The sequence below is a fragment of the Chroicocephalus ridibundus genome, chromosome 9, assembly GCF_963924245.1.
Source record: "Chroicocephalus ridibundus chromosome 9, bChrRid1.1, whole genome shotgun sequence".
Taxonomy (NCBI): Eukaryota; Metazoa; Chordata; class Aves; order Charadriiformes; family Laridae; genus Chroicocephalus; species Chroicocephalus ridibundus.
This window is the reverse complement of record NC_086292.1, coordinates 42,637,967-42,652,217: the sequence shown is the minus strand read 5'-3', so window position 1 is coordinate 42,652,217 and position 14,251 is coordinate 42,637,967. Positions and strand designations below refer to the sequence as shown.

The 14,251-nt window shown below is 42.5% G+C and overlaps 1 protein-coding gene across 6 annotated transcripts in view; it reads left to right on the top strand.

The window, feature by feature from the left end:
* Positions 1-14,251, top strand: part of AKAP13 (A-kinase anchoring protein 13) — a 224,436-nt gene that overhangs the window by 159,998 nt on the left and 50,187 nt on the right. For 4 of the 6 annotated variants that reach the window (XM_063345530.1, XM_063345533.1, XM_063345531.1 and 1 more), the window contains 3 exons: positions 2,375-2,511; positions 9,092-9,438; positions 12,597-12,650. In XM_063345530.1, coding sequence (XP_063201600.1) covers positions 2,375-2,511; positions 9,092-9,438; positions 12,597-12,650 — 538 coding nt within the window. The remainder of the gene's footprint in view (positions 1-2,374; positions 2,512-9,091; positions 9,439-12,596; positions 12,651-14,251) is intronic. The other 2 variants (XM_063345532.1, XM_063345536.1) reach the window with 1 other exon arrangement.

Sequence of the window (14,251 nt, the reverse complement as noted above, 5' to 3'; positions counted from 1 at the left end):
AGAAAAATCTGGCAACACCTAACAGCAGTAAAACCACTAGCTGTGGTAATGTGGCTAAGTTTAAAATACACAAATTGGTAGGGAATTAGCCCTTTTTCACCTGCTGAATAATCCCGCTGAAATGGCTTGTAAGAACAGAGTCTTCAAATCATAGAAGGTAACTCCAGAAACCGTAGCTTCTCGTTCTCTGTCAGTGGTTTTGAAATGAAAAGCCTGGAGGAGTGTGGCAGATACGTAGCTATCAGCATGGAATCGGAGGGCTCAGCCCTGACTTAGAGGACACAAGGCTTTGGAAAATATATGTAAAAGAATTGCTTGGAAATCTTTTTCCTAGGATTCTTGATATTTTTTTTTTTTTTTTTACGTCTATATTATATGAAGAAGTGTGTTGCCAGCGTCATAGTATTTTTCGGCTGCACCTCCCCAGAGCGGAGCAGATAGGCACAGTTGTGCTGTGAATCCACCTGCGCAGGGAGCAGGGGATGGACGGGTGATGGGTGTCACCGTCCCCTGCTCATGGCAGTGCCCTCGCCGGGGCTCGCCAGGGCACGGCTGTGGGAGACGGAGCTCAGCGTTGTGCAATCCCTGTGCAGTTTAAAGCAAAGAAAACAAACCCGATGAGCTAACTGAGAAAAGGAGGGGTTGGAAGACACCCCCCAAACAACCAAAAATAAAGGAACGGGGAAGGAAGAGAGGGTTTGGGATGTGGAGCGTTCCCCAGAGCTCTGCTCCTCATTGTCCCTCTCCGCTGCTTCATCCCTTCTGTCCCTCAGAGGCTCCTGCAAAGCCTATCGCTGCCTCTTGTGATTTATCGCTGGGGTGAAGTATCTGTCCCTTGGCGCATCTGGACCGTCCCCGCTGATTTTCCACTGGAACGTGGCTCGAGCCCCTTTGTTTTTCAGTCTGGGCTGCGGACACGCTCTGCCGGCTGCCAGCTGGACAGCCGGCACCCTGGCCGGCTCCCTTACAGCCTCTCCCACTCTTCTTTGCTTTTCCCTTCCCCCCGCCCCCCCTTCCTTCTTCTTTTCCCCCTCCCTTCTCCCCCTCGGTGATGGAAAAGCAGGTCAGATTTTCCAGGTTTACTGAAAGGGGAGCAGGACCAGGGAGCAGCCGCACCGCCTCCAATAACTGCTTTTCCAATTCTCCACCGTGTGGAAACTCCTCTGCAGGGTAATGGGGTTTCCGACTGGTTTCAGTTCCCCCGTGCCCAAAATGGGGGCAGCCCCGCTGCCATCAACAAATTAACATTATTTCCTCCGAGAATGGCTCGCTCCCGGCGGCCGGGCTGCGGCTGGGCTGTTTGATAGCTGCTGGCGGGTGCAGGTTAAGGATGGGGAAGGGAAAAAGGTGGTTTTGAGCTCCCCAAACCTGTCGTCGTTGCCTTGATGTGTAAGGTTGATGTGGGCTGGAGTTCATCAGGTGTAATTTAAGAGTGAAACAACATTTTAGTGCCTTGGCTCCTCTCCAGGGAGCTAAACACGTTTTGGATCTGTTTAGTTAGAGCCGGTTAAATAACACCTTTCTCTTTTTTCTCTTTTTTTTTTTTTTTTTTAAATACTAATAATCAGAAAATATTTTGAGCTAGAAGAAAAGAATTTTCAGTTATTGCCAAAATTGTCATTAATACCTTTGCTGAAGGCTGATCAAACGGAATGATATGCAAGCGTTTTTTATGCAAATACATGTCTGTTTAGGTTTTTGGAAAGGACGGGCTTTCTCGGTGGCTGTAGCCTGTTTCTCTGCTGCTGATCATCCCCGTACAAACAGCTGGAAGCATTTTAGGAAAAAAAGATGCAATATGCCTATATTTCAGTGTCAGGAGTTATGAAAGCTGAGAATTTTTAAAAAACGCTTAATTTTTGCATCTTAAAAAAGAAGCCATACCAGTGCTTTTTCAGTGAAGTATAGAAGAAGAAATGAAATAATCATCCTAATACGTATTAAAAGCACCTTGGCATTTAGAGGGAATTGATTCTTTAATTGAGAAGGAAAGTAAATATTGTCAAGTTATATTTCTAAATCTATTGAATATGAATCCAATTTTGCAGTTGCTGCAATCGACGGGAAACATCCTGTTATCCTCAGTGTGAGGTACCTAACATACAGCATATTTATCAGCACAAGCATATATGGCCCTTTAATGCAGAAGTTCTGTTTGCACCATGTACTTCAATGATGCATGAAATGGAGTTTTAAACTCTTGAATAAATTCTTTGAAAATTTGCAGGCACGGTTTTGGGAGGGGAACACAATTTATAAAACTGTGTTTACTGTTGTGTTTAAATCCTCGATTTTACGGAGCATACGCGAGTTGGATGTATGGATGCTACAGAAAAGCATCAGACCGTTAACTCTTTCTGCTTTGCTCCCGCAGAATGTGAGAATTTCTTGGAGGATGGGCTGAACAGCGTCTGTGCCTCGTCACAGGGTGTCCTTAAAAGAGAGTCTGGGAGCGAGTCTGACCTCTTCCCCTTGCCTGGTGATGGGATGGAAGACCTTGTCTTTGGAAAGGTAAGAAAGCCTGGTGGGGATATGGTTAAAAAAGCTCTTAAGTCCGGATTGGATAAACCCGTACTGCAAATGCAGATCCTCTTGGTTTCACTGGTGAGTTAGAAACCTGGAAGCAATTATCCTGGAACAGAATAGATGGGAAGGATCTGGTCCTCTCTTCAGAAGCAGCAACATGAGGGATGTATTTACTTGCAGCAGAATTCCAAAAACTGTGCAGCCCCCTCTGTTAAAAAGATGAAAGCAATTTTGACTGTCCAGAAGTAAATCAGGTGCTAGAGGAACACTTGAAAAGGTGGATTTTCTTGCAAGGTCATTAGGGATTGCACAGATGGTATGAAAGCCATCTTTGACTAATGTAACAAAGAGCTTTTCTCCAGCAAACGAGGACCTCTGCACCGACACCTTCAGAGTCATATACTGTAATTCTCAGAGGAACCAATGTTTTTCTGTAAATTCAGTGTGACTCCCTGGATAGGAAGGAAACACTCACTCTAAATACTTAAGGCCAATTCCAATGAATAGTTTTGTTGCCTAGGAGACATAACTCTAATGCCGTTTTGCGTGCAAGTAGAAGAAAAATGTTTTCAGGTTTGCTTAAAATCAACAACACAAGTCATTACTAACCTTAGTCATCCCTGTGCCCTTTGTTTTGCTCACGGCTGAGAAGTGGAAGGAGCAGTGGGTGAGACCTGAGATACAGAGTCAGTCTCCTGAGCAGAGGATGCCTCCCTTAAGCATCGGTCTTTTGCTGTTTGCATCAGAGCAGCCTGAATTTATTCAGGTGGTGATTAAGTTTTGCTTTTTAAGAATCATCTTGTTGGGAATTTATATTCTTCTTGCCATAAGTAGATGATGAAAAAGCACCCAGAAAGAATAGTGTGATGCAGAATCAAAGAGGGAGGTGAACCTTCCTTAGAACAACCATCACGTTGGTCCCAGCTCCATGAAATCAGGCGCTCGGGTTCAGCTCCAGCTTACCTGTTTGAGCAGGCACGGTTCCTGCTCTGAAAAACTTAACTTTAAGAGTAGGTTTCACACTTGCTTTCAGAGAAATACATTTAATGAAAGAAAATTCTGTTTGCTTAAATCAAATCAGATGATGGTGAATATTTTCCAGCGGGACGGGAAACACCACAGCCCAGGCTCAGTGATCTCATGTGCTATAAATGAACAGTAAAGTCATCCTTAATGCATGTGGTAGGGCACAGAGCTCGCCAGCCTCACCCTTTCCCATCTCACTCTCAAAGTGATGCGGGACCCTGGGTTGTGAGAATATAAGGCTGTTTGGCAGAGCAGAAGACTGTCTTCAATTTTCTCGCATAGAGTGGCACGAATTACGACAGCCGACTGCCATTTGAGCCTGATTTAATGCTTGTATGGGGATGCGTGAGAGAAGAGTGCTGTGGGAACACAGTAAATTTTATATTGTAGCTTTTTCCCTTTCTTATGTGGAAAGTTGCCTTCTCCAAATGCAAGAAAGAAAAATTAAAACTTAAAAAGAATAGGTAGTGCAATCTGGCAGGGATGCTGCAGGGAAAAGGAGGAGGTGGTGGGGAAAGCAGATCTTCAATGGCCAGTGGAGAGCGGGCAGAGGGAGGAAATTATTTTCTTTGTAGAAAGGGAATGTCTTAATTTGGCAGCCTTTGCATTGTTCTCAGTATGTGGTGGATTGCAGACTTTGTCTACAAATGGGTTCAAAAGGTTCCTCAGTTGAGTTTAGGAAGTTATTCAAAGCTAATCTCAACCTTAGTCACTTTTTTTGTCTGCTTTGGTGACTAACTCGATTGCTTGTCTCCTTTCTCAGAATTTATCGGCGTACCTTTTCTACAGTTCAAGTTATTGCTAGGAGGACCACAGACACTAGTTTAGTGTTGTGAGCTCGTCCCTTAATTCAATTCTTATCTTTTTTTAACTACTGAGGCCAGCTGGTAGAAATGCAAGTTATAAATGTTTTTAATAACCACTAAAATAAGTGCTGGATATAATCTTTCTTCTGAAAAATATTATAAAATGCATGTCTTGGTTGTAGTTGGTTAGTTATAAGCCTTTTAAATAACACAATTTCCACGTCAAATTGGGAAGAGAGAGAACATGTTTATGAACAAAAAGAGGATCTCAAACCTTTCAGTGTCATGGTGATTATTGTTATTATTAATCCTGTTCTTGTTTCCCCTTTGTATGGAGCAAGAGTGGAACTTTTGTCTCTTAGAGTTGTTTTTTATTATTTAAATAATTCTTCTTCTATTAACTACTTAATGCGTCAGGAGAAATTTAGGAAAAGCTAGCCATTGTCTGTCCAGGGTCTTTCGGCTGCTTCCATAGACATCACTTGAAATCCCTAAATTTTTAAGCCGTGATTCTACCCCAGGACCGTGAAGAATTGCGGTCTGTGGGGTCACAAAATCTGCAGGTACCTTAAACTGTCCCTGGGGTTCGGGGCATCATCTCCTTGCCGTCTCTTCTGCTTGTCTCCTGGGTTTTTTTTTTCTTGTTGTGAAGGACACGTGCTGAGCTGCGTAACGTGAGCTGCCGGGTTCAGAGAGCTTCAGCTTTAAAACCTGACTTGTTTTTTCAGACTTCAGAGGCTGTCACTGAAATCCAGAAATTGGTTCCAACAGGAGGTCTTAGACTTCAGCAAAATGTTTCATTTTTTTTGCGTCAGCGCTTCATTCCCATGTCCTCGTCATCCTGCTTTTCCTTCCCCGTCTCAGCCAGCCATCTGGGCAGGCTTTGCAACACCCTCCTTCTTGAGTGATTAATGCTGCATAAGGTCATTTCTCACAATCATCTGGCAACGTCCCGGGGTGTAGCCCATACGCTTTGCTCATCTTAACTTTTAACCTGCCACCGAAATTCAGCATTACTGGGAAGTTTTTTAATGTCCCCCTTGGGAAATGATTCAGACAAAAGCCCTTGGGAAGTCAGGAACCCACAGATCATTGTCAAAGGAAGAGGTTGCAACCCAGCCCCTTGAATTCTGTTTGATTTCTGCTTTTGTTTTGGTTTGCTCAAGAAAGTAGACAAATACATAAATATTTTGCATTGATGTCTTCAGAATTATTGTTTCTCTTTAAAAAAAAAAAAATAAAACCACAAAAAACCCCAACAACCATGCAAAAAAAACAAACCCAAAGGAATGAAAGTTTGAAGAGAGGCTTGCACCAGGGTAAGAAGACTCCAAATCATAAAATGATGATAAATTATTAATAGGAGGCCACTGTTGAGCTTAATTTTAGGGAGCCTGGAGTCACAGACAAATCCAAATAAAAAATGACTCTGATAGGTTTTATATCAAGCCAACCAAAGGTACGATTTCATTAGTGTAATAATATGCCAAATAAACTTCAGGATGCCAGGGTTTAATTTTTTTTCATCCCTTTTTTTTTTTTTAAATACTGTAACACCTTTAATGTTTTTGTCACATAGAAGATTAGGGGACAGAGAATGTTTGTGTCACAGCACTTTGCATGTTGTTATCACAAAAATGATTGAAAGAACATTTTAATTCCACTTACCAAGACCTCCTGCGGATGGAGGGATTTAATTGAAGAAGTTATCTTATACCCCCCACTATCCTAGTGATTTCTTGTATCCCTATTCATGAAGAAGTACGTACATTCTTTTTCAGAAAACTCATTTCATTTTTTCTTACAAGTTTCTCCCCAAGTATTGTCTCTGAGAGCAAAGAAAATGCCCATCAGCACATGTCTGTAAAGGCTCTTTCAGACATGAGTTTTATGGTCACAGTTAAGGGTTGAATTAATTGAGGTGTAATGCAGCAAGCCTAACTTGAAGAAAATTAATATTTCTTTAATGTTTCATTTTTCCTGTAGGAAAAGAACACATTAGAGAACCATTTCTCTTCTGCAAATGGGGTATTTTCTTACTCACATAGGATTACAGAGCAATGCATATTACTGGCACTTGGCCAGATAGCTGGTTTTTTTGCAGGGGCGGCTACGATATAGGTGTTTCTTAGATGTGTCAGCCACGCTTGGAATTTTGCAGACAGAGTTCTGAGTTCTGGTCTTTCATATTAACTGTTTTGCTTTGTTTCAAAAAAAAAAAAAAATTAAATGAAGATGGAATATTTTTAGAGGAATACGCATGGGCCACAAGTTCGAGGGAATTGTTTATTGTGCTCTGTAGTCACTCTCATGCTCAAGGTAAAAGTTAAAATGGAGCAAATATATTTCACTTTTTTCAAATTTCTCTTTGAGCTGCACTTTAGGATAGAAACCCTAAATCTTCCCCGATAGGGAAGTGGGTTTTGTTCTGCGTTTTAAACTACAGCAGTGTTCTGATCTGGGAAAAAAAGATTCCTCTTTTTATTCTAATTCCTCCCTATATAATTTGGTGTTCTCCACTATTGTTGTTAGATTTGCATCCAAATTTAATGTTTCCAAACTGTCCCATCCTTCCACTGTACAGCTGGCGGGGAGTCCTCCCTCCTCCTGCTGGGCTGCCCTGATGTCTAACAGTATTTTCCTGTGTCTCAGAAAAAGCGAAGCAGACTGTTTCCTCTGCCGAAGGAGTATTACCCACATAATGACTACTTAATTTGTCTGGATTTAGGCAATTCAGTAAGCTCTCGTCATGACTCACACAAATACCAGGTTATCTTAAATAATGGCAAACGTCATCAAAAACTTTACAGGGCATGCATTTCAGTTCTCTCTTGTTTTAACCTACACTTCCTATTCAAGTATGTGTCAAATCCAATACGTTACATTTACAGAATCGGTTAATTATTGAAGTATTTACACAAATTCACCATTAATATTTGACATTCATTGCCATGAAATGAATGCTTTTGGAGGGATATGATTCTACATATATTTTTAGTGTGTTTTTTAATATTTTGTGTTTAAAAGGTATATTCTACTTCGGTGGTGTACTGTGGATGCTGTCTTTTTTTTTTTTTTTTTTCTCCTTTGATGGATGGGAGAGGGGAAATAGTGTGATAGCATTTATTTAAACCACCTTAGGAACATTATTGTGTACCTCTTAAACTGAAATAAAAATAAAAAAATAGTCAAACCTGGAACAGGGCTTCCCTCTAAATAGTGAAATATTTGATTAGAATACTTTTTGAATATCTCAGTTTCTTCTTATTCGGTTTAACTAGAAGCTTTTAGCTTACAACGTGTGCTCATCGAAAAAAGCACAGAAAAGCAAAGGTGTCTGGAGCGTTTAACACTTGCTGGGCTTGTGGGAAGTCGGGGCGGCAGGATGCGAGGGGAGGACTGTGGGGCAGCACCGCTCCCGTGCGTCCTGCCCTGCCTGGGTTCTGATGCCCTTCTCTCCCTTCTGAAAACGGGATTTTGTAGCCTCTTGGCTTCTGCTAAATGAGAGCTGACAGCCTGCAGCTCCTTGAGCCCTCGGCTTCTGCCGAGACCACCGAGCCTGCTATCTGAAGACAATTAACCGCTATGGCTTTGCTGAATAGCCTGTTATGTATGATCTGACAGATCGTTCTGCCTATTATTATTTTAAATGATACAGCGCAGGGCTCTGCAGGAGAATAAACTGAAACTTCCCACGTCAGTCTTTTGGGGCAAACACCATTTCAGACCGAAGGTGATGTCAGAGAGATGCTTGTCTCTTTTTTTTATGCTTGCCATGCGGAGCACGGAATGCACACAGGCTCTTCTCGAGCTGTATGGTCAGCACATGGCCTTTGGCCAAAGACAACCAGTTTGGCCTCCACTTACTGCTTTTGGAGCAAACTAAACCAAAAAATTGCAGTGTGACTCGAGAGCGGTAATACAAGGCGGCTGATCCTGTGGAATGATATTTTTCAATTACAGTTGGATTTGGAAAATGCTGCAAACCCTGGCATTAACTTTCTGCTTAATGGAAAGTAGTGGGGGACAGGGATTTAAGCTTTTATTTTTTCTGTCTGTTTTCTACTACTGAATAATTGTCCTTTTTGTGCTGCATGATGCAGTGGAACAGTATGTTGCCCTTGAGCTGTCATGGCAGAGAGCTGCAAACCCATCCCAGGTCCTACAGGAGAGGCTGGACGTTGTCATCAAGAGTCATGATGACCCAGTTCCCCATTAATCGCTCTCCGTACACCTTTGGCGGTTTTATGGCACCCTGGCCAATAACGGATTCAGCCAGAAGAGATGAGATGAGCGCGATTTGCTGTGCAGGATGAAATGTGGAATTGGAGAGAGGAAGGCAGGCAGCAGACACAAACTGGGAGCCCAGGGTTTTGGCAACCAGGGATTTGTGGGGTGAAAGAGATTGCTCTGTAGAGCATTTCAGCCTCTTTTGAAACCAGAGCAAAAAAGTCTTACTTCTGTGATGGTTAATTTGCCTGGTGCTATCAACTCGGAAATCTCTCAGCTCGTGTGAAATATAAAATGTTTGCATTTATTTAAAATGTTAAATGTATTCACTTCATTGAAAGTGTTCAAGGTCAGGCTGGATGGGGCTTTGAGCAACCTGATCTAGTGAACGATGTCCCTGCCCACGGCAGGGAGGTTGGACTAGATGATCTTTAAAGGTCTCTTCCAACCCAAACCAGTCTATGATTCTACTTTAATATATTTTTAATTTTTCTTATCCACAGCAAACGGAAGAGGAGCAGTCTGCATGCGATGTCACCAGCTCCAGTTCCTCTGCAGATGACACTATGTCCCTGGAGAGGAACTCATCCCTGGGCAGCGACACGTCCCTTCCCTTCCCGCCGACAGTGAACTTTGTCCAGCCCAAGGACAGGCACAGCCTGGATGGCAGCTGCACCAACATGGTGGCCACAGAGGGAGGAGAGAAGGAAGAGGAGCTGGACAGTATCACAGATGTTCCCACTCATTCCTCCGTCTTACGAAACTCCATGCGACCACTGTCACCTTTCCGTCGACATAGTTGGGGGCCAGGGAAGAATGCCACCAACGAAGCAGAAATAAATCAGAGAAGGTGAGTGAAGACCTGCTTTGATTTACTTTGCACCCACTCATGCATATTTATCTAAGTTTTAGACTCGGCATGATAAAACAGGAAACTGAGGATGTCACTTCTGATTATTTCTTTTCCATTCAAAGACATGAAGACAATCTTCTTATGTATGTATGTTTGTTTTTTAAATTAACTTTCAGGATTAAAGTACTTAATACCTACAGTACGCTTGAGCTTTCCAGGGCGAATAGAATTACCTTGGGACAGGTCTTCCTTTTCAAATGTCACCATCCCTTTCTATACGGAGGTCTTTGTTAAAGGAATTATTGGAGCGTTAATTGACCACAAAATAAACATGACCATTATTGCTCTGATTGTATTAAGAGAAAGCACAGGCACCAAGGTTTTAAAAAAAGGTGTAGAGGCTCCTCGCAGTGGTGAGATGGGTAGTCCTTGTTTAGAGGCTCCTCACAGTGGTGAGATGGGGAGTCCTTGTTTCATGGAATTGGTTCCACCTCAGTCTCTCATGGACAGTAAGACCCACTGAACTCATCACTGATGTCCCCAGTGGTGCCCAGGAAGAGTCAAAAGGGAAGTTTTCCCATTTGTTCTTTCAGAAGATACAAGAGGGGGAGTTGTAACACCCACGTGAGTGTGTAGATGCAGGTGCAAAATGACTGCGTGAAGAAAAGGTGCTCAGCTTCCCCCCATCTCAGTGGGGAACACAATGAAATAAATCAAGATGCACACCAATAAAGTAGCTGGTGTAAGGTTCCCCGCCGTGCTCTGCACCGTTCAGCATCTGGGCTGCCGGATGCTTGGGGTCAAACCCTGCGTGTTCTGAAACCAATGGAAGTTTGGCCAGTGTTTTTAATGCATTTTAATGCTTTCAGTTGTTTTAGCAGGGTTGGGGTGCCGTATCCTCCCATCCCTCCAGCGCAGACCTGCAGCTGACGGAGGCTGCAAGCCCAGGTGCGCAGCACAGTGCTGCTCTCCAGGCTGCCTGCTGCCGTCTTCATGGCCATGGCTCTGCTTTTAAGATAAATGGAACCGTTGCATTTGGTGATGCCATTAAATTAAAACTGGCCACTCACAACGAGTTCCTGGTAAATTGTTACTGACACATTTGGATAATCCAGTGAGAGGCAGCAGCCACCCATCAGAAATGTATGCATCCTTTACACGTTAGGAGCTGTGGTATCACTAAAGGAATATCATAGACCCTTCTGTGTTGAAAAACATTCAGGACCCTCTAAAAAGCGTAGGGTGGAAGGTTTTTATTATTATTATTGTTCTTGTTTACCACTGGCACCTTTTTTTTGGCTTCATTCCTGGTCCCCAGGTAATCTTTAAATAAAGTAAGTAATACCTATCTTTTTAAAGCTACAAAAGAGTCAGCATAAGGTATACATGCAGGTTTATGACAGAATGAGTCCATAAGCTCATAAACTCATTTGGAGAGATTTATTTTTAAGTGTAGGACCCGTTATGTAAGGATTTCTGAGGGTAATAAACTGCATAGCTGGCAATTACTGCTAACACTTAACAGATGGGGTTAAATTCTCCTGCGTCAGACTTTGGAGGCTGTTTCTGATATGGGAAAATACATTCATTGTAAATGTAAGAAAATTTGACTTAAAGGAACAGTAATTATTCTCATATGTTCTTAGATACAGCTGCCGCTACATAAGCATAGCTGTCACACAGGTTAATTAAAAAAGAAAAGCTGGGTGGGTCTCTGCTGCTGATTTCATTCCTGTTTGGTTTTATCTCTCTCTTACAAAGGAATTTGGATTATTTGGTTTTGTGGGGTTTTTTCTTTGTTCTTTTCATATGTGGCTGTTGTGATGTTGAGAGCCTGGTTGCTTAGCGAGCAACAACAAATACTGAGGAAGTGAAGCCCAAACAAGTGATTTCCATACAAATCAGTTAAATTCGGAGTGTTTGTTTATTCATTTATTTCACGTGCAGCAGATAGTTTTCCATTTAAAGGAGAACAGCCCTTATTGTAACTTGACTTTTACAAACCTTTGAAGTGAAGTAACACGGAGCACAAGCCTTAGCTAAGGTTTGTCCTGCTGACGGGCAGGACCTGTGCTGCTCCCACCACCTGCCACCCCTTGTCTGTGCTCCCTCTGCTCCTCTGGGCACCCGTGGCACTGCTTTGCTCCATAGGCGAGCAGGTCGCACTCATTAAATGGGCAGAAAACGAACCAAAGAAAGTGTAATTGACACCAAAACCAAGGATTAGAACTGGGCTGCACAGCCGGGAAGAGGAATGGGGTGGCAAGCTGCGTGGTCAGCCAAGCTGGAAGAGATGCCTCCTTTCCCAATGAAGGGCTCACAGCGTGGTCCAGCCCCCATCCATGCCAAAAACAGTCATTCCCCTGATGGCAAAGGTAGCTAAATCAAGCTTAAATAGAGCTGCTGATATGGGACGCAAAGAACCTATGGAAAAATAAATCAGTCTTTTGTAGGATTTGGTCTTTTCCAGTGTTACATGTTTTCTGTTGTAAGAGGCATAGGCGTAAAAATTTGTTCACAGAGAAGATGAGAAAAAAAATATAATCGTCTTAAATTAAATGTGAAAACATGCTCAGTTCCCCTCCGTTTCCCCTCTCTCCTCAAATGCATTTCACGGATAATCCTCATGTCTACATTTTGCTATTAAAAATTACAAAGAAAACGAACAAGGCTGACACAAAAGGATGTTCATCCTTCAGTTAATTCCTGACATTCACAGTGGATTTGAAATGCTTTTCTTTCAACAGTGATGCAGTGTTTTTAACATTTGGTTCCAAGGAAAGAAATGCCAGGATTTTTCACAAAACTGGAGCTTAATGACGGTTGCTAACAGCTTCTGTCAAATAGTTTGTCCTTATCTAAACTTTCAACTGACCTGGCTTTGGCAGCAGCTGAGTTGCAATCTGGTCAGTATCCGTGGAACCTTCTTTCTGTACAAAAAAAACCCAAACTACCAAAAAAAACAGATTTAGTTGTAAAAGACAGAGGAGGAAAAGACGAGACTCATCACTTCCTTTAGTATTTAATTTTGTCGTTTGCCCTGTACGTCCATTCCCTCTGTTGTTCGTGTGTTGGGGATATTATTCCTTCAGCTGCCATTTGTTCCATTTTTCTTCCATTCAAGCTGCTGACCACTCTCCATGATTCATTTTCAGTTCAATGCGAGTTCTGGGGGATGGTATAAAGAAGCCTCCCATTCATAGGAGAAGGTACAAAGCCAACTAAACGTGACTAACTGTTTTGCCTTTGAATGTCTACTAACTCCATACTGTCATGTTCGTAAACCTGTAGTACCTCTGGAAGCGTTGGCGTTAGAGCTCTGCATCCCGCTTGGCTGCTTTCCCTCTCCAGTCTGACCCAGGGCAGTTTTTCTGACCCACAGAGCACTTGCTTAAGCCGTTTTCTCCAGGATATGTTAATAACTTGGAGAAATCTCAGGTATCATTTTACTGGCCTTTGCCACGTGCAAGATTTGGAGTTGTATTAAAATTAATGTTTACCTGGGAGCATGTGCGCAATTTGGATTTAAAGCACGTCAGAGACTCCTGCCAAGACTTGCAGGAGGGGGCTGCTGGGAGAGGGGATGCATCAGACACGATCTCGGAGTTGGAGAATACTCTGCAGATCTGCAGCTGGTTGAATTAAATGGCTTTAATTTTGCTCTTTTGCTGCTTTTTTATAACCATCTTCCTAAAATTAGAAAATAAGGAGCGTGTTTTTCCTTTACTTCCTTGCGTGTTTTTCTTCAGTATAGCAGTCTTTCAGTTCCTCACCCATCATGCAGATACGCATTTTCACTCACGTAACCTTTGCATTGTCTATTAACATATGAAGTAGGACACTTAATTTTTGACAGAGCAGACATGGACTGTCCACACTTACACATTTCTAGGCTAAACAGATAAAGTTAAGTTTAACCTCTCCCTTCAGTGGTTCAACCTCTTCTCATCTCCCACCGCCTGCAACCTCTTCTCCTGTGGCAGGTTAACTCAGGATTGTGTTTCCCTTGAAATGGATGGGGTTATATGTGTGTGTGTGAAAACAAACTACCATACTTCCACATGTGGAAAAAACGTTACCATGATGTTATTACCAAAAAAATCACCGTGTCTTACCGTGCATCAGCATCAATGAGGCCATGTGAGCAGTGCTGTACAGTTCAGGAGAGGCCCTTAAAAAAGAATTTTTAAAAAAAGCCACAAGAAAGAACTGGCTTCTTTACTTCTACGAAGCCACTTTATTTGCATCACTCTGTGCTCTGGAGGAAGTAGTGCAGTGCTCATGCAAATGAACATCTTTTTACCAGTTGTTTGTTAAGGCTGCTCTGTAGAAGCTGTGTTACTGTTTAGAGTCATAATATCCTGAAACACTGAGCTTACACACAGAATAAAGAAAATGTCTTAAATAGGCAACCTAAAATACCTAGTCATATCTGAAATGGGTGTCAATTCTTTCATAAGCATTCTCTCGTTTTTGTTTTTTTTTTTTTTTTTTTTCTCTGGCCTCCCAACTATTTCGGTATCATCCTCTCCCACCCCAGTTGCAGAGCAACAGCCTGAAACCATTTCCAAGAGTTTATGCTCTCCCACAGGCTGATGTATATAATAGCTCATCCCCCCTCCCCAAGTCGTCTCCTCTAAAAGGGGTTTTGCATCCTCTGCATTGATCTTGTTCGGGTTTTATGGTGTTGCCAACAGATTCTGGGTGGTTTCCTAGCAGGATTGTAATTCTATAAGACTGCTTTCCACAGCCCTTGCCAAAAGGTCTTTTTCCTTCTTTGAGACCTTCCATTGCTTCCAGGCTTCCTCCT